Genomic DNA, 20101 nt, shown 5'->3' with positions numbered 1-20101 from the left:
TCCTTCTTCCCAGAGCCACATAGTCTGCCGTGACCATTTCAAGGTCATTCTTGGAGGTATCATTGGTGCCCACATGGAGAAGTAGGAAGGGGTAGCAGTCTGAGGGCTTGATCAGTCTTGGCAGACGCGCCGTCACATCCTGAATTCCTCCAGGCAAGTAGCACGCTTCTCGAGTTTCCCAGTCTGGACAGCAGATGGATGACTCCATCCCCCTTCGGAGGGAATCTCCGACAACCATCACCCATCTCCTCCTCTTGGAAGTGGTGGTCGTGGAACTGCCATCCCTAGGATAAGGTATCCCATGCCTTCTGGTCAGTAGGGTCTCCTTCTGGTCCCTTCCCTCAGAGGACTCTTCCAAACCATTCTCCACCCTAGTAGCTGTACAGAGAGACTGAAAACGGTTTCTTACTTCTATGTGCATTGGGGGTACATGGGTTCGCCTCTTTAGTCTTCTGGTGGTCACATGTGTGCCGGGTTGGATCACAGAAACCGCCTTGGGGCTGCCAACTGATGTGCCAGGACTACTTCTGCCCCTGCTTGCCCTGCTATCTTGGGACTCCAGAGCCCTGCCTAGTTGGCCAGACACCCTTGCCGGCCACAAACATAAACCCAGGTCTGAACCACGTCCCACAAACTGCAAGCTTAACTGAAAGCAGCTTAAGAAGTGTTCCTGTCTTTAACACTCAGATACTCAAATCCCAAATAAATCCGTTTTACCCTGTATAAAGCTTATACAGGGTAAACTCATAAATTTTTCGTCCTCTATAACACTGATAGAGAGAGATGCACAGCTGTTTGCCGCTCTCCCCCCTCCCCCGTATTAATACATACTCTGGGTTAAATAATAAGTAAAAAGTGATTTTATTAAATACAGAAAGTAGGATTTAAGTGGTTCCAAGTAGTAACAGACAGAACAAAGTGAATTACCAAGCAAAATAAAATAAAACATGCAAATCTATGCCTAATACAGTAAGAAAACTGAATACAGATAAAACCTCACCCTCAGAGGTGTTCCAGTAAACTTCCTTTTGCATACCAGTCTCCTTCTAGTCTGGGTCCAGCGCTCAGTCACTGTGGGTTCAGCACCCCCGTGGTTACTGTCCTTTGTTCCAGTTTCTTTCAAGTATCCTTTGGGGATGGAGAGGCTATCTCTTGAGCCAGCTAAAGACCAAATGGAGGGGTCTCCCTGGGGTTTAAATAGACTTTCTCTTGTGGACACGCTTCCCTCCCTCTGTGTAGAATCCCAGCGACAAGATAGAGTTTTGGAGTCACATGGGCAAGACACATGTCCATGCATTGTTACACTAATAAAAATGACACCAACAGGATCTTGTAAGAGAGACAAGGCAAATTGCCATGTTTATTGTAAATACAACAAAATATTCCTATATGCAATTTCTGTATAGATCCATTCACACACACAGACATTCACACACAGGTTCTACATTAAGGTTGTTATAGTTACCAGTCTAGATGTTGCTTGTGCCAAGTCACTGGCCTGGACATGAGAGTGGAGCTGAGTCGTCAGATGCGCATCCAATGCTCCTGGAGGGTGGTCGTAGAACCAGACTCAAAAAACACAGTTCCTGGACCCAATTTTTATAGGTCTCTGGTTTAATACAAGTCTATGGAAGTTGCTTCATCATGCTGAATTTACAATTGAGATGACCATCAATCAGCTCAATCAGCAGGTGGTACATCCATGACGGCTCCATGATGGCTAGGTGTTATCTTCTTGTTCTTCCTTGATGCGTTTTGGGTGGATTCCGGTTCGCCCTCCGGGGGTCATCCAGTTATCTCCACTTTGCATATTCTTCGGCCCATCGATATCAAGGTTGAAATTCTTAGGATTAGGCTGGCACCATTTACTAACCAATTATTTCCCTGCTTCAGGCTCTCAATTCCATGCACTCATCATTCATTCTTTTACTTAACAACACAATCTGTGACTCTTGATTCATTTCACAAGTTTTATCCCACTATCTATTTTTCCCTCTTTGGATACAAGATTTACATAGGCATGACAAGGGGCCCCAGCAGGGGAAGAGCATCAGGGTGTTGTTTTAAAGAACAGCATTGTTTACTCAAAGTTCTTATCACTTTCCGGCACAGACTCTTTGTCCTGTACCAGCCTGAAATAATTAGCACCTTAGCCTTGCATTTGTTACAGAGTGAAATTCAACAGCATGGAACTGATGTTCATACTTTTTTACAATACCTATATATTCTTTTGTCTATCTTTGTTTCTACTACTACATAATTATAATTCTATCATACTTATATAACTTTGAGGGCGACCCAACAGCATGATTCAGAACTTGCAGGTAGCAGCCATGGTTCACATGCTATCTTGAACATCCTCAAGTAGACCTCTTATGTGGATTGGAGCCTTCCAAGATCCATTGTTCGTTAAGTGTTTCTTGATTGGACACTTAACTTGCACATTCCTTTCTCAAGAAGCTGACCAAATGCTTTACTAAGGCTACTTAAAAAGAAAAGGAGGACTTGTGGCACCTTAGAGACTAACCAATTTATTAGAGCATAAGCTTTCGTGAGCTACAGCTCACTTCCTCAGATGCATATCGTGGAAACTGCAGCAGGCTTTATATATACACAGAGAATATGAAACAATACCTATTCCCACCCCACTGTCCTGCTGGTAATAGCTTATCTAAAGTGATTTCCAGCACAAATCCAAACCTGGATTTGTGCTGGAAATCACTTTAGATAAGCTATTACCAGCAGGACAGTGGGGTGGGAATAGGTATTGTTTCATATTCTCTGTGTATATATAAAGCCTGCTGCAGTTTCCACGATATGCATCTGAGGAAGTGAGCTGTAGCTCACGAAAGCTTATGCTCTAATAAATTGGTTAGTCTCTAAGGTGCCACAAGTCCTCCTTTTCTTTTTGCGAATTCAGACTAACACGGCTGCTACTCTAAGGCTACTTAGAAATCAAGCAAGTACACAGCTGATATTCATAACTTCTAACACAGAAATGATACGTGCATACAAATAGGAGGAATAGATTCAGTACATCTTAACCTTACAGAGATATGTTAATGGCACATGTAGCATAAAACCTACTCCAGTTATATCATATATACATTCATAAGCATATTTCCATAAAGCCTTATGGGGTGCAACGTCACAACATGCTGCCAATTTTCTTCCCTGTTCTCCACTTCAGCATGCCGTGCCTGCAGTACCAAACACTGACTTCTGTCCAGAAAGTCTTCATTTCCTCTGATGCAACGCAGGGTTGGTACTTGGGTCACTAGTCCTTTAACCTTCTCTTCCAATATTGAGACCAGCTTTCACTTCATACAGACGAAGTTGCTTCTGTCCTCTGGGAAAAAGACAAACATGGCACATCCTGTGCAGGTCACAACAGCTGATCACTCACTTTCCCTATTGTCTTCCTTCTAAGACCTTCTTCAGATGTTGTATTTACTGCTCACAGAAGCCTGAAAGGCAAAAACTCTGTGGGAAGCCCCTCCCCCTCCGCCCCCAGGTGAACTCCCAGGCAGACTCCCTCTGTTTGCCTCTCCTCTGATCGGCACTCAATGAATTCGCAACTGGCTGCTTTTTTATAAGGCTGCTAGCTTGAAGCAGTTGCCCTGGCTCAAAGCCTTCCATCCAATCAACCACTCAAGGCCCACCTGGAACAAAGCACTCCCAATTCACACTTTTCAAACGAACAACCACATGTTGTCAGTCACACTTTTCAAACAAATACGGGGTCAAACAATCCCTGCAACTAACAGTCAAACAAAGGGTCACAGCAGATTAAACACTCAGATATTCAGCTCAGAAAACAGCCCAGTCCCGGGGTATTGCAGCACTCACTGTAGCTTCTCTCGGACTGTTCCCAGGCAAACTCCCTCTGTTCACCTCTCTTCTCTTCGCTGCTTCAGTATGATTTGTTCACAGTAGTGCCTAGTCCTGTCCGTCTTATAGTTCTATGAGAGAAGTAGCATGTAGGTGGGTTTTGGCTAGTGAGGTTTGGTTTCTCCCATAAATTCTGACTCTCTCATAACAGGTGGCAAATTTATATTTTCCGTCATCATAGCCCTTCTCCTCCATAGTGTAACAATGAGCTATTTGCTTATACCATTCCTCAATAAATCAGGTTCTTCTTCAAGTGCTTGCTCATGTCAATTCATTTTCAGTTTCATCCTGATTCATTTTTCCATTACCAGGAGTTTTCAACCTTTTATATACGGGGGCTTCCCTCCCCACCCCATGATGATCTTTCTCCCATTTCTAACTGGGATTCCCGTCCATTTAGCAATACGGCAAGAAAAGGGAAATTGTGACCTCCTGGTCCACAGGTTGAGAACCCTTGCCTTGTACAATTCACATGCTATCACCATTAGACATTTATTTTTGAACAATCTCCAAATAAATACAGAAAGGAAAGTTATATCTCCAACATTCCTACGTAGATTCTTGACTAAAATTGTTATTTTGTCGGGATGAGATGTTTGTTTTATATTTTATATATTCATTAAATTATTAACCTAGAAAAAGTTGAGCTAACCTAAAAAATGTGTGGATTTTGTGATGGAAGGAGGGGAGGTGGTGTTTAGCCCCAGAATCATTTGGTTCTCACAAGACAGAGTTAAGAGATAATACCTACTTCATACGCTTTGCACCTTTAGATCTCAAAGTGATTTACTGAGGAAGTAAATATCATCCGTTTTTACGTGGATGGATTTTTATGTGGAGCTGTTCTGAAATAATGTATGGTCTAAAGTACGGGTACTCATCCCGGGCTGGGGAGATGGCAACCTTTCTCTCTTTCTTTATGGCTAGGTGGTGAGGGTAGTTGTTAAACTTCTGAAAAGGGGGCACCAACGCTTTTATATATTGTAATGTACTGGCATAGGGTGAAATTGTTGTCCTACTGAAGTGATGTAAACTTCATTGTTGTCCTTCTGTTGATTTTCAGTATGGCAATAGCATGGAAAAAGTTGAGAATAACTGGTTTGACATTATGAATTTGGTGACTGATGGCACTGAGTCAATGGAAGCTTCTGAAGGAAAGGAATTTATATCTGGAATGTTGTGGGAATTTAAATTTCACCCAGTGCTTTAGATAAATAGTATTGGCAGGCATGTTTGTTTAATAGTGCAGATTCATCATTAATATATTTTTTTTTAGTTTATTAACCAAGTAAAAGTTGGCTTAACCTAAAAAGGTCTCTTTTTATGTGGGGATACAGGGGTTATAGATTTTATGGATTTGAGAAAATATTGGAAAGATAAACTACCTTTCTGGAGCTACTCTTTGAAGCTGGCTGAGGTGAACATTAGTATGAGGCTCTGGTTAGAGTAGGCATATCTAAGAGTTTACAAATATCTTTCTGTGTTTAATATCTTTCCTTGTTTACCTAGAGATTTTATAAAGTAATATGTAGGGCTTCTTGGACTGGAAGGGAGAGTGTTAATAGGCTGATCCACTCTGGGGGATTTTCAATATCAATTAGAGGAAGCGGAAACATAATCATGCTGCATAGTAACAGAGTTTGAAAATCCTTCTTTTTCAAAGACGAGAGTTAGTATTTCTCCCTTCTTCCTACAGGGATTGTTTTGCCAGATAAATGTGGTGCAGACAGGATTTCTTTTAGGAGAGGTTTAGAACAGAGCAGGAGGCTGTATATAAAGGAAGCATGAATTTCAGTAGGATATTCATTTTGGTTATACTTCTCCTTCCTAACAACATCAGGGCAAGATTTATCAATTTCTTTCACATTTCATTGGTATAACAATGGTTTATAGTTTTGTAGTGCAACCAAGATAGGTCTTTTAGACATTAAGGCCAGGATTTTCAAAGCAGCTTAAGGGAGTTAGGTGCCTAATCATCATTTGGATTTTTGCACCTAGCTTCCATAGGCCATTTTGAAAGTCCCACCTTAAATTTTTTGGTCTTCTAAAGATGCAGAATTAATTGTAAGAGGATGGTTAAGTGACAATATGTTTCCTCCTTAGTTTAAGGGTAACACTTTTGTTAACTTTATGATGTGCAATTTTGCTGAAAGGTTTAATGATTCCTACAATTTTTTTTTTTTTTTGGTAGTGTGGAGTGGGATTACTGGACACATAGTACAATGTTGCCATTGTGGAGTTCTGATGATGGGTTGTGTTATTGACTTGAATTCTTTTGGTTACAGGGCATGAAGATTTTTTAAATTGTTTTGTTACCCAGTATCAGTTGTGTGCTCATACTAAGTAAGTAAAACCAAGTATTGAATCCTAGTGCACAAAGATGTACCAGTATCCCTTAAGGGCAGGATCAATAAAATATGCATCTGTATTCTGTACCAGGGTAGCCTGCGCTGTGCTACCTGTCGGTCTAATCTAATCAATCTAGTCATTCATACTGTACTCATTACCATGGTTCAGTTTGCATAAACCTGTGTAAGAGCTCAAAAAAGATTTGGGGTGGGGTGTCCAAAATGTTCACAGCTTTGCACAGACTTCAGTATTATTTAATACGACTTGTTTACATGGAATTTACACTTGATTAGTGTTACAAGCCAAACTATCCCAAATCCACGGTTTTGACGTAGCACACATCCCCAAGTGCTTGAGTCCACCAGCATGGGAACAGTCATTGCAGTTGTTCACAGCTAGAACTGACCAGAGGGCAACAATCCCATTTCACAGCAATTTTAAAGGTTTTGCCTTTTTTTTTTTTTCCATTCTTCATTCAGAGCAGAGTTCTTCATCACAGCTCAGTCTGAATCAGAGCAGGGACTTTTGCCTGGATCTCCTACATGCCAGATCAGTGTCTCTGTCTTTGTGATGGAAATGTCATTGAAAAAGATACATCTCTGCTAAACTTTCCAGCTTTTACAAAACAGCATATTTTGGAGTAATTTTATTACAATGTTCTGACAAGCTCTGTTCACAACCTCTTGTGTTGGAACCCCCCTCACATGATGGATGGGTACCTTGTCAGCCTCCCAGGTGCCATGCGGGAGCATGTTGTTGTTAAATCTCCATTTTTCTTTCATTTTTTTCTGACCATTGTCTGTCTCCTTCCCTCCCTCCCGGCACTGACCCCTTCCACCCAGCTTATATTTTTCTATTTTTTTGAGTGCTTTCCTGTTTTGTCACCCTTTCTCCCTTTTCCATACTCACCAGAAGGCTACATGTTACCCAGTTTGGGTTCTCCACTGGTGTCTCCATCAAGCTAAATGGAAAAATTACCATTAACTTCAGTGGAGCCAAGATCTCATCCCAAAACAACAGTGGTTGAGACATTAAGTGATGGGCTTGGTTTAAGACAAATTATAATGCTCATTTCTCTATTAATTTGTCATCACATTCCCATTGCTGAGATTATATCTCTTCACTTAATGCATAATGTATAATGAATTCCTGGGTTTTTACACCTGTTATGACTTTATTTATATCAGATTACGGACACTGTCTCCCACTACTGTCTTCACACCTCCGTTATCTGGCATGTAATAATGGTTCTGGGTACTTGCATAGTGTGCTTCACTGAAAGGTCTAGCATTCTTTTTATTTCTTTGTAATGTTATAGTTACATTAGTTTTAGTACATACAATACAGTATGTAATGAAGATTTATATAAAAGGAGGAATTCAGAATTTTCTGTGGTGTTATTCTGTATGCCTCAGAAGAGTATTAATTTATTTATTTAATCACAGTGTATGCACAGAGAACTGAAGTGGAAACTTGTAACTTGCTACTTGGTGCAATTATGTACTCACCCATTTCTCCCTTCTCTACTATTCTTCTTTCTTTCCTTAACCCCTGCTGGTGTGCCTCCACTGCAGTGTCAGAGCACGATAAAAATAGGTGAAAAATCACCCTGCAGGTTTAAATTAATTGCTCTTCTCTGTTACGCTACAAGCTAGTGAGTGCCTTAGATAATGTGCTATGAATTTTCTTTAATTTAACCATAATTGGAATGGGAAGGTTCTGTAATTACTGAAGTTCTTGGTAGTTTACGAAGCTTTTTATTAGAATAGAGGAGCATAAAAACATTCAGCATTGTAGTGTTTCATATTATTACCACTCATGTATATCATCAGTAATTTTATGAAAAAAGAAAAGGAGTACTTGTGGAACTTTAGAGACTAACAAATGTTTCCACTCCATACGGCTAAATTCAGTGCCTTGCATGATGACAGGTTTCAGAGTAGCAGCCGTGTTAGTCTGTATTCACAAAAAGAAAAGGAGGACTTGTGGCACCTTAGAGACTAACTGTTAGTCTCTAAGGTGCCACAAGTCCTCCTTTTCTTTTTGCGAATACAGACTAACACGGCTGCTACTCTGAAACCAGTAATTTTATGGTATGTTTTATCAGGGAATCATCACAACAAAAGTTTTCGCTCTTTTATGAGTTTCATAATAGTTCGCCAGTCAACAAATTCTATTTTGTGAGGTAACTTTTTTGAGAAACATACTTTTTTATTACTAGAGTATTCATATCCTATCACATTTTATCTTGCACAGGTTGTCTCAGAGTTGAGTTTTTTCCAATTTTCAAAATAAAATATTAAAATAATACATCAAAATAACATAGATACAGACAGATGAATGGTTCTTATGGATCCAGCTTAAGAGTTCTTCTAGTTTGTGGAGAAACTGTAAAAAGGGTGCCTTGCTCAACAGATCTGCTTCTTGAATATTTAGAAGTCTCCTTTCTTTGCTGACTAAGATACATTTTTCCTAGATTTTACTCCTGTACTACTGTAGTAGTACAGTCAGCGAGGTGCTGCTCTAGCTCATGCTTCATCTACAGAATTATTAACTATGACTCAGTTGCAGAATCTTTATTGTTGGTGATGCACAAAGTAGAAGAAGCCATCTTGACTTTCTAATCCTTGTGTTGGTCTTCTATAACATGGCCTTAAAAAGCGTGATATTTTTTTTTTTTTTTTTTGGCCAAGGTAGCTATGACAGTAAAATCTTGAGAGTAGACACAGTTTTATGCTGGTATAAAGGTACATTATACTGGTATAGCTTATTTTGGTTCCTAAACCAGAATAAGCTATTTCAGCGTAAGGCACATTTATGCTGGTATAACTGCATCTAAACTAGGAGTGTTTCACTTCTTTAATTATGCTGGAAAAAAGTCTGAAATCCTATGGTTCCATTTTTACCAAGTTACTTTGCTGAGGTGAGCTGCATTTTAATTCCACCCAACTGTTTTTATTGATTACATGCCACTCATTCTGGTCATCCATTTTGCTGCAACTTTAAAGAAAAATATTGCCATTGACAGTAGGATTTTCCTATTGTGTTGTCTGTAACCATGTACGTTGTTTTCCGAGTTGCCAGTAGTTACGTGACAAGGTTACCTGTACAAATAAAGAACAATTCAACTAATTTTAAGTTGCTCTTGAAAACCAAAGGTCACTTTCATTTTGTTTATGATGGTGTGATCCATTCAGTACAAAAAATTGCTGTAACTTCATGGTCCTGTGCTATGTGTACCACTCACAGAAAGTAAAGCCCCCTTTTAAAAGGGTCTTTAAAGTTTTAGCAGAAATCTAGGTAGCATCTCATTGAACGCATAATGTTGGGGAGATCTATCCAAACTACTTAACATGACACAGCAGTAGGAACGTTGGCCTATTACAGCATCCCATTTTTACAGTTTGTGATTTGAAGGTATTTATCTAGCATGTCTGTTGTTAACTGGGACACATTTTGCTCCTGTTCAGAGGAGCAACACAGTGCCTAGCCCCAATGTTCTTCCTAAAATCCTGCCCTAGCCAGAAGATATCCTTCTGCAGAGGAACCATAGGACAATAGATCTGCTCCTTATCCCTGCACTAGTCAGGGCAATATTTACAGCTAGAACTTAGTTTGTGTGTGTGGGTAAAGAAACATGCAGTCACTATAATTATGGAGTTTTGGTTATGTTTATGGATCTTTTAGCATGAGGACTTTCATATGACCAGCATAGCTCTCAGCTGCCCCCAACTTTAACATAAAGCTGGGCTCACTTCACTTACTATTAAAATGTTTTTACATGGGAAATGTGGAGTCATGACAGCAAGGTAACAGAGAATGTTATTTATGATGATGAAAAATAGGGTCTGATTCTTATTTACACTTAAAACCTCTCTGTAACGCTCTGGCAATATAACATGGCTTTAAAGTGCATGTAAAGTGGCTTTTGTGTAGATGAGAATCAGTCACAGAATATGTCCATTATTTAAAGTTATTTTTCCCTTCTTCTCACTTTGTTCTTTTTTCCAGATTTGGCATATGGGAGGAATGATAACCGCCATTAGTTAAAATGTTTTTACATATTTTTAATATAATTAAACAAGATAATCAAATGTCTTTCTTTTTGTTACAGAACGCTTTACACAGTACAGCTCTAAAAACCTTAGACAAGCATGGAATAAGTAAGTTTTTTTTTTTTAAATTTACTCTGCATTCTTTGACTTTCTGTCCATATGGTCTAGCTCATGCTGAAGTTACCATAGCTAATTTACAATGCCTTTTGCTTCTTTGTCATTCTTAGCAACACAGAATCACCCACTCCTGCATTTATCAGTTCTGAACTTGCTTCACGTTACCAATGTTCAAATGAAGCCCCAGCTTCAACTCAGATACTATTTGACATCATTTAACCCAAATAATGTTGTGTGGAATCAAATGGAAAGATTAAAATTTGACTTCATCTTTGTCATTTGAGTGTGCTATGTACATTTCTATAACAGAAATACTGCTGTGGCTTTTTGAATCATATTTTACTCGGGAGGGAGTTCTGCACCAAAAAATTAAAAATGTTGCTACACTATTTTAAAATTCTGCATATTTTGTCAAAATAACACAATGTAATCACGCCTGTTTTAATTATTTTGGTAATTTATTTCAAAATACCTGTCAATGAGTATGTCTACAACAATACAGACAGTAAAAAAGATTCTGGAAATGGTTTTGACAAATAGATTCCTTACTAGGCATATTAATACAGGGGAGATTAATAAGACTGGGACCTTTCAGTCTGAAAAAGAGACGACTAAGGGGGGATATGATTAAGGTCTATAAAATCATGAGTGGTGTAGAGAAAGTAAATAAGGAAGCGTTATTTACTCCTTCTCATAATACAAGAACTAGGGGTCACCTGACGAAATGAATGGGCAGCAGGTTTAAAACAAACAAAAGGAAGTGTTTCTTCACACAATGCACAGCCAACCTTGGAATTTTTGCCAGAGGATGTTGTGAAGGCCAAGACTATAACAGGGTTCAAAAAAGAATTAGAAAAATGAATGGAGGATAGGTCCATCAATGGCTATTAGCCAAGATGGGCAGGGATGGTGTCCCCAGCTGCAGTTTGCCAGAGGCTGGGAGTGGGTAGCAGGGGATGGATTACTTAGTGATTGCCTGTTCTGTTCATTCCCTCTGGGGCACCTGACATTGGCTGCTGTCGAAAGACAGGATACTGGGCTAGATGAACCTTTGGTCTGACCCAGTGTGGTCATGTTCCTAACTGTCAGGGTGGCAAAGCACTGGAACAAATTACCTAGGGAGGTTGTGAAATCTCCCTCATTGGAGGTTTTTAAGAACAGGTTAGACAAACACCTGCCAGGAATGGTAAATAATCCTTAGTCCTGCCTCAATGCAGGGGATTGGACTAGATGACCTATCACGGTCCCTTCCACTCCTACATTTCTATGATTTTGTGTCTCCTTCCCTCTCCTACCCCCCAGTATGCAAGACAACATGTGCCACCCCTTGCTTGGGGTTTGAGGTAATGCCATGATTTAGCCCACAGAAAGATCACATCCACTGCTGTCAAGAGTTCAGGTTTGGCTGGGGCAAACCTAGGCTTTCCCAGGTAACTGCTGTCTCAATTGGGACTGTTGGTAGCTATATATCAGATAGGCAGCAGTAGCACTGTTGTACTCCCAGAGTAGTAGCCCCTCTCTGGGATGAATGGATGGGTATATATAAAACAAACTTGCTCGCACGTTGTTTGGGACAGGACTCTGTCTTCCTACCTGTTTTAATAGTACCTCACACAATGGGGCCCCTGATCAATACTTGGGCCTCTGGACCCTGTCATGGTAAAAATAACAATAATAATTGCATTTGAATTGAAAACATGACACTGTGAGCCACGTATTTTCTCCAAGCTTATTGTGTGTTGGTTTTGTTTGTTACAAAATCTATTGTTTGTTTAAAATAAAACTGTGGTCTGAGAATTGACACAGAACATGATTCCATCACAATCTGCTGCAAATGAAACCAGAGCTTCCTCATTTATAAGGAAGCTCTTCAAAAATATGTACACGTTTTCTATGTTCCATGAATAAAGGATTTACAAATTTTCAGCATAAATGAGGGGATTGAAAGCAATGACAATGCTTTCAGTAGAATTCAGTGCTTCATATCTCAGGCTCTGATATGATAGGAAATATTTTGTTCTCAAAATTATGTATCATTTATATTTGAAAAGTGTAAAGCATTTTCTCTTTTTCTAGTGTAAATCTTTATTAGTGTGCAGTATTAGTGTGTTGCTGGATAGTACTGCTGTAGTGAAGGATGTATCAATATTTCCACTGTAGACGACATATTCACAGGGGTTTATAATTCAGCTGTAAAATTAACATTAAAAAACCTCATAGAGTGACTCAGCCTGGAAAGTATGCTTTTATTTATTAATACATTTTGAAGAACATGTTTTCTAATCAAAGAGAGCATTTTTTACGTAATTCTGATTTCTTTTTTTCAGTATTTTTTTCATTCATGATACCAGAATGGGCTGGTTTGTTTAAACCAAATTTGCAGGCTAGTCAGAATGAGAATTAGACCCTCCTAGTGTTTAAAAACTGAGCGGACGAAAATAAGGTTATACTGTTGGGTTTTTTTTAGAGTAGTTTGGGTAGACAGATTTGTTTTGATACTGTTAACAGTTAGTTACTGTGGACCTCTTAATGGCTCTGGAGGATCAGTGTCAAAGGATGTCTAAGGCCCTGATCCTGCAAAGATTTACACATGTGCTTAACTTTAAGTAGGGTAAGTAGTCCCTTTAATTTCAATTGAACTATTCATGTTGTTTAAAATTAATGGGGGTAGTGTGTGGGTGGCCTTTGATATACAGGAGGTCAGACTCGACGATCTGGTGGTCTCTTCGGACCTTAAATTCTAGGATTGCAAGTCTTTGCAGGATTGGGGCCTAACTGGGAAATATTTTTGAAAGCCTCTTGGGTCTGACACTATTGAACCACTGTTTGGGTTAGAGCAGCTCCTAAAGCATGTATAAGAGGAGGTTTATTTAAAATACTTAGCGATATTTTTAAAAATATATTAAACCTACTTTAAACTGATAGAAAATCATGCTCTGCTCTTGATCTACAGCTTGTGCAACCACATAAATGTCTATGTTCACAAGCTGCAGTGAGTGCTCCTGCTTTTGCTGGTCAATGTCAGGGAAGAATAGGACCACGTGTCCCATACTTACTCCTTTTCTCCTCACCCCAGCGGTTTGCAAGCACAGACAGATGCACTCGAGTCTATCAAGCATAAATATTTATATGCCCCCCATTACGATACTATCTGAGCCCCTCACTGTCTTTAATGTAGTTAGCCTGACAACATCCCTGTGAGGTAGGGAAGGGATGCTATTCCCATTTTATCAATGAGGAAATGAGGCAAAGAGAGATTAAGCTGAGTTATCAAGTCACACAGGAAGTCTGTGCCAAGAGCAGGGAATTGATCCCATGTTTCCCAAGCCTCAAGGTAACATCCCAACCACTTCCTCGTAGTCTGTGCGTGGCAGGCGCACAAAGCCTGAGACTGCGTATGGTTCAGGAGAAGATTACTCACCCTCCACTTTTCTTTTTCAGACGGCAGGACTAAGGATAATGCAACCCCTTTTCTTGTTTGTATACATGAGCTGTATACAATGTCTTTTAAAAGGATTACATCCAAAAATACAGTGATTAGGGGCTTTAATATTATACTTCATTTGTATTTATTTACTTAGCATACTCCCTTACCCAAGGCGACTACAAAGGTAACTATAGTCCAGTACAATACTTGTTGTATATATACTGCCTGAACACATCCACAAAATTTGCTATTTATGCTGTGACCAACCCATGAAAACTGTGTGATTTCTCAGCGATTTAAGTAGACCCCTAATAACGACAGTCAATTAATTTAAGTGAGGACAGGCCACTAAGAATGGCATTCTGCTTACAAACGTTTACAGTACCCCCAGGTGTGAGACAGGCTCTTCTACAGAAAACAGAGGCAAGAACAGAGAAAACATTACAGATAATATACTGAGAGTGATGGTAATCAATCACATATTAGTTACTCCAACCACAAGAGAGACAAATCTTAAAGCCAGAGTAGAAAAGGTAGAGCAATGACTGACACAGCTTGATATCTCTCTACCTAACCAGTTTAGCTGGAAAACAGCTGCTCAGAATAAAGCAATATGTAATAACTTTTAAAAAATATTGATTAGAACCAATGGAAAATCATACCCGAGCCAAGAATATCAACGTTATTGGACTATTCAAAGGGCAGAGAAGATAAACCCAACAGGCTTATTATGTGACAAATCTGATCCCTGAAGCTCTTAAGCTAGATGTAACAATAGACCTATTTTACTTTTGAGAGCCTTTTGGAGAAACAAAGAAGTAACAGTGAATGAGTACTTTGGTTAAGGTGTCCAATTACAGAGATAGAGAACATGGTACTTATGGAATCATACACATGGTACTTAAAATGCAAGATGGGCATTACTCTAAGCCCTGCAGTTCCTCGGCTGGGGTTTTCAAGAGTCTAAGGCAGTCTGGCAGCCAACTCACATTGGTTTTAGTTCCATCCAATATTAAATTCCACCTGCACTGCACATGTTACTCTACTGGGGGTCCTCAACTCATTTAAAACCTGGTTTGGTTTTTAAGTATGGAGGGACCTGAACTGTGTTTTATCTTTGGTCCTGCACTGTTCACTTCAGGTATGTCTGCACATGTTCTTTTACAGAAAACAATGTAAAACTCACTGTTTCAGATTACAATAGCTTTCTCACAACAGTAAACCCTTACAGGGTAATGAGGAGAGAAAGCTAATTGTCTCTGTGTATATTTCAAAGAAGGATCTGTAAAGTGCTTACACATTATGGCGATGAGTAAGAATTTAGATAGTTCCCTGCACATCTGTTCTTCCCTAGCATGTTAAAATTAATGTAACTAATTCGCCAACGTGATAGAATTTAGTATATGGCACCTTAGCCTCACAACACAGGTCAACTGCTGGAAATTTCTCCTTCAAACAAGATCTTCTATAATAGTAGGGGCTGATGCCTTCCATATTTATATCTGGCAAAGTTTAAGGATAGGACTCAAGGGCCAGATTCTCACATTTTTAAACCGTTAGTCAGTGAAAACCTTCTGAAGAAGCAAGACCAGAAAAAGATTCAAAAGCCAAATATTGAATATATGGGATTTTCAGATTTGAGTAGTTAACAGTTTACAATTCAAAATGGTCTTTAGAAAAACATATTCCCTAACGGGCTATTTAGTTTACATTGCTCTGACAGTGTAAAAGGCGCCCATGTCAGGGTCCTTTTACATCATTCTGCCAGTGTAAAGGGGCCTGAGTGCAAATGAGAATTGGACCCATTACGTCCACAGCCCAACTCAGCAGCATCAGAGATCTACAGTTGGAAAGCAGTGTATAATACTTAGTGATGGTGGTGTTATGAATTATATAGAAATAAGTGACTGATAAGACCTACTTAGATTCTATAATCTATCCCTTGTGCCAAAGCTTGCAGTTTATTTTGAGGGCTTCCTCCATTCTAATTCTAAATGTCTCAAGTGATGAGACATTTATCATTTCTTATGCGAGATTATTCCACAATCTGACAGTGAGGTCTCTTAGAATATATATATCCTGATATTCAACCACAATTTCACTTTGCTCTGTTATATCTTATTATTCCTAGTTTTACCCCCTTACACTATCTTTAACTATTCCTTCCCCTTACAATGTTCACACACTTTAGATAATTAAAACCACTATGGTATACCCCCTTAGTCATCATTTAACCATAAGTATTTCTCCACTTTTTAAAAACTAATTTCTAGTACTGATAACTTAGATGCAATTTTATCAATACTATCTTCTACCTGTCCCATCTATGATACCTCTGCAAGTACAATACAAAACCATTCTGGCTTTTTTTCACCTGCCTTATAGCCTTGCATGCTTATATCCAGTTCACACTCTCTTATTGGACAAGACTCTGTGGGTATTAGTACTTTCCTAGTATCTCTGTTCCACTGAATATCTGGGATTGGGATTATTTACCCATAGATGTATTTGTCTGCAGTTTTCCATCCTGAATCCTTCTGATATATTTTTTTTCTGCCCATAAATATTTTTATAAATCCCTTTGTATTAATTCTGTCTTCATTGGTGTTTGCAACACCTCCTAATTTAGTATCTGTGAACTGAATTAATGTGCTGTTATCCCTTAGTCCAGATCGTTAATAAAGATGTTAAATAAAACTGGGGCTAACACTAATCCCTGTGGCACACAGCTGGATCCATCCCCTCCAACTCTGTACATGGCCAATTATCATTATCCTTTGTTTATGGCCTGTCAGCCAGTTTTCAGTCCATGTGACAGTGCTTATATCCAAGATCATGTGAATTTGTCTTTAGAGCAAGGTTTTGTGAGACACTGAATCAAATGTTTAAAAGTCCAGATATATTACGTCTACTGCATTGTGCTGATCCACTAATATTTAAGTCCATTTTAAAAAGTGATGAAATTGTCTAATGTGTTTTGCTTTTTTGTTGGTCATTTATGTATTGCTTATCATTTTTTTCTTATTATCCACTTACAATTTTTTTCCCTCTTAATGTTGATTCCATTTATTTTACTAAGGTTTGAAATTAGAATTGCCAGCTAAAAATTGCCAAGATTGCCCTGACTTTTTTTTAAAAAAAATAATTGGCTCTGAATTTGCTTTTCTACCAAAATCCTGTTATGATCACGTCCTTCATGACTTTTGAAAAGTACTTTGCATTAGTCTGGTGAATTCATTAAGTAATTCCTTGAGGCCTTGATGTGAATGTCACACAGATATGTTGGTTTATATTTATTCAGTGTTTTCAATTGTGAATTTTCCAAAACATGTTCTTTAATAATGTTATTCATTACTTTTTGATTGACTCTACTTTTCTTTACTTTTCAAATATGTTAACTTTTCAAATATGTTAATATGTCTCTTTTAAAACTACATCAGTTGTTCCTACCTTCTTCTACGCTTCCCCTGATAAGGTGATGTTATACTGATTTCCCAAAATGATGCTTTTGGGATGGTGTGACTTGAGTATTTTTGTAGTCTAAGAAATTGTTTCCTCTTTTGAATTCCAGTAGTTCATTGTCACTAGCACCAAACTTTCCTGTTACTCTATTCTCACAGTCTTAATTAATTCCTCTCTTTTAAAGGCAAAGTCCAGGGTGGCTTCTGCACTGGCTAAAATCTCTCCTTTCTAGATCATGACTTTGTTACAACATTCTGTCTCTTTGAGCCATATTTAGATGCACTTGTCTGAGCAATTCATGTCCCCTTAGAAGCACAGGCTGTGCTGTGGTTTAGAAACCTGTCATATTGTGAGTCTGATTTCATTTTTGTGGACAACAAGGCCAAGATTTTCAAAAATGACTACCAAAAATTAGCCACCTGAAAAAGGGTAGGCTGATTTTCAGAAGTGCTGAGCATCCAGCAGCCCCTATTGATGTCATTGGGATGGGATTTATATTTTCTATTTTGCCCATCATAGTATATCCTAGAATACTTCTCTTCAGCTCCCATGTTTCTTTGTTTCTCATCTTTACTTATCACCTCACCAGTGGACATCAACTTGGAAGGGAGTAGTGTCAGTGTAGTCAGCTAATAAACAACCTTGCAGATAAGTATTACCACCTCTGTAACTAGCATGAGGTCAGTCTGAAAAGCCTCACGATTCTGCAGTTATGTCAGCCAAAGATTTTTGGGCAATCGCTAGCTTTTGGAGGTGGTGTTGTGCACCATAACAATCAAAGGCTTCATGGTGCTAGGCCAAATCAAAGCACATCTTGGCCTTTGACAAATATTTATAACTGATCTTTATGGTAGTTTGATCAGGGTTCTTCAGTCTTCTTTTGACTGCCAGTTTTCATAAAATGAAATGACCCTTAAACTGCCACTTTTTCCTCATTTAACCTCTATATTCCAGGACCTCTCGTGATCATATTCCAAGAATCTTTTGCAATTCATGCCAAAAAAGAAAAAACTAAATGTATCTTTCTTCTTCTGCCTCCACATTTCTGGCTATTGCTCCTTCAAGCCCCAACTTCCTAGGTCTCTGAGTGCTGTGGCATAGGACTTATGGCAATAAATTTATGCCACTTAAAGCAAGGAAACAGCGTTCTTATTTTCTCATGCAGTTCTTTAAAATTAGTTATATGTTAACAAATGGCATTCTACATAATTAATGTAAAAACTATGATCTATTTCAAACTTTGAAACACATGTGTCAAGGTTCCTTCCCCACTCTGAACTCTAGGGTACAGATGTGGGGACCTGCATGAGAAACCCCCTAAGCTTATTCTTACCAGCTTAGGTTAAAACTTCCCCAAGGTACAAACTTTGCCTTGTCCTTGAGCCATATGCTGCCACCACCAAGCATTTTAAACAAAGAACAGGGAAAGAGCCCACTTGGAGATGTCTTCCCCCAAAATATCCCCCCAAGCCCTACACCCCCTTTCCTGGGGAAGGCTTGATAAGAATCCTCACCAATTTGCCTAGGTGAACACAGACCCAAACCCTTGGATCTTAAGAACAATGAAAAAGCAATCAGGTTCTTAAAAGAAGAATTTTAATTAAAGAAAAGGTAAAAGAATCACTTCTGTAAAATCAGGATGGTAAATACCTTACAGGGTAATCAGATTCAAAACAGAGAGAATCCCTCTAGGCCAAACCTTAAGTTACAAAAAGACACAAAAACAGGAATATACATACCATCCATCACAGCTTATTTTACCATTAAACAAAAGGAAATCTAACGCATTTCTAGCTAGATTACTTACTAATTTAACAGGCGTTGTAAGGCTGCATTCCTGATCTGTTCCTGGCAAAAGCATCACACAGACAAACAAACCCTTTGTTCCCCTCCCCCTGGCCCCAGATTTGAAAGTATCTTGTCCCCTCATTGGTCATTTTGGGTCAGGTGCCAGCGAGGTTATCTTAGCTTCTTAACCCTTTACAGGTGATAGGGTTTTGCCTCTGGCCAGGAGGTATTTTATAGCACTGTATACAGAAAGGTGGTTACCCTTCCCTTTATTTTTATGACTGTGTATTAGATGAACAGTTTTGCTAAATAGATTAAATGAAGCCTTCAGACAAATCATTCTTAGAAAGTGCCAAGATATAATTTGAAAGCTTAGAAGAGATGTTGCCTGTGGGTAGATTAGTTGCTCTAAACCCAGGTGTGTATGTTCAGCGTCCACTTGACCTGGTTGTCAAAATGGGCAGACATAAGGTAATTATTCTTGCCACTGCCTTAAAACTGGAGAGGATAGATTACGTATCTTCAGCAATACGCTGTGAATAAAGAGACTCAGTGTAGCATTGGTGCACCTGTTATCGCTGGAGGGCAGAGAGGCAAGTGATTCCAAAGGGAACTGACCTTTTTCTTTCAGGCACTGAGTCAATTCCATATCCTAAGGCATAAATTCTGTCTTAAAATTATTATATCCCTCCTGGTATTGGTCTTAACAATAGACTTCATGTTGGCTCTTAATGGAAAGCCCATAAAATTATTTTAAAAATTAAGTCTTTGTAGGGGAAAAAATTGTCTAATTTTGAAAGGAGTTACTAGGTTAGTTAAGTTGTTCTCTGATCACAATAAATCCTAATTTAAATTTAGAATAAAATGCTTTAGTGGAATATCTATCTAATGAGTTGCCAATGAAACCATTGATACATAAATGGCATTATCAATAAGTGAAGAGAAATGTTAATTGACAGAAAGGTCTGCTGCATTATTATAAACAGTTATAAATAGTACAACATATCCACTG

At 38.8% G+C, this 20101-nt stretch overlaps 1 protein-coding gene and 1 long non-coding RNA gene across 4 annotated transcripts in view; one reads left to right on the top strand and one right to left on the bottom strand.

Moving 5' to 3' along the window:
* Positions 1-20101, top strand: part of CDK14 (cyclin dependent kinase 14) — a 505344-nt gene that overhangs the window by 376232 nt on the left and 109011 nt on the right. For all 3 annotated transcript variants that reach the window (XM_084618492.1, XM_084618493.1, XM_084618494.1), the window contains one exon: positions 10355-10403. In XM_084618492.1, coding sequence (XP_084474618.1) covers positions 10355-10403 — 49 coding nt within the window. The remainder of the gene's footprint in view (positions 1-10354; positions 10404-20101) is intronic.
* LOC311515435 lies at positions 2894-19179 on the bottom strand. Its single transcript, XR_014710136.1, has 3 exons — positions 19109-19179; positions 3850-3962; positions 2894-3349 (listed from the first exon to the last, which is right to left on the bottom strand). It is a non-coding gene; the product is annotated as an uncharacterized lncRNA (long non-coding RNA).

The sequence above is a fragment of the Lepidochelys olivacea genome, assembly GCF_965140295.1.
Source record: "Lepidochelys olivacea isolate rLepOli2 genome assembly, chromosome: 2".
NCBI classification, from domain to species: domain Eukaryota; kingdom Metazoa; phylum Chordata; order Testudines; family Cheloniidae; genus Lepidochelys; species Lepidochelys olivacea.
Note: the sequence above shows the minus strand (reverse complement) of the source record. Positions and strands in the feature narration are given on the sequence as shown.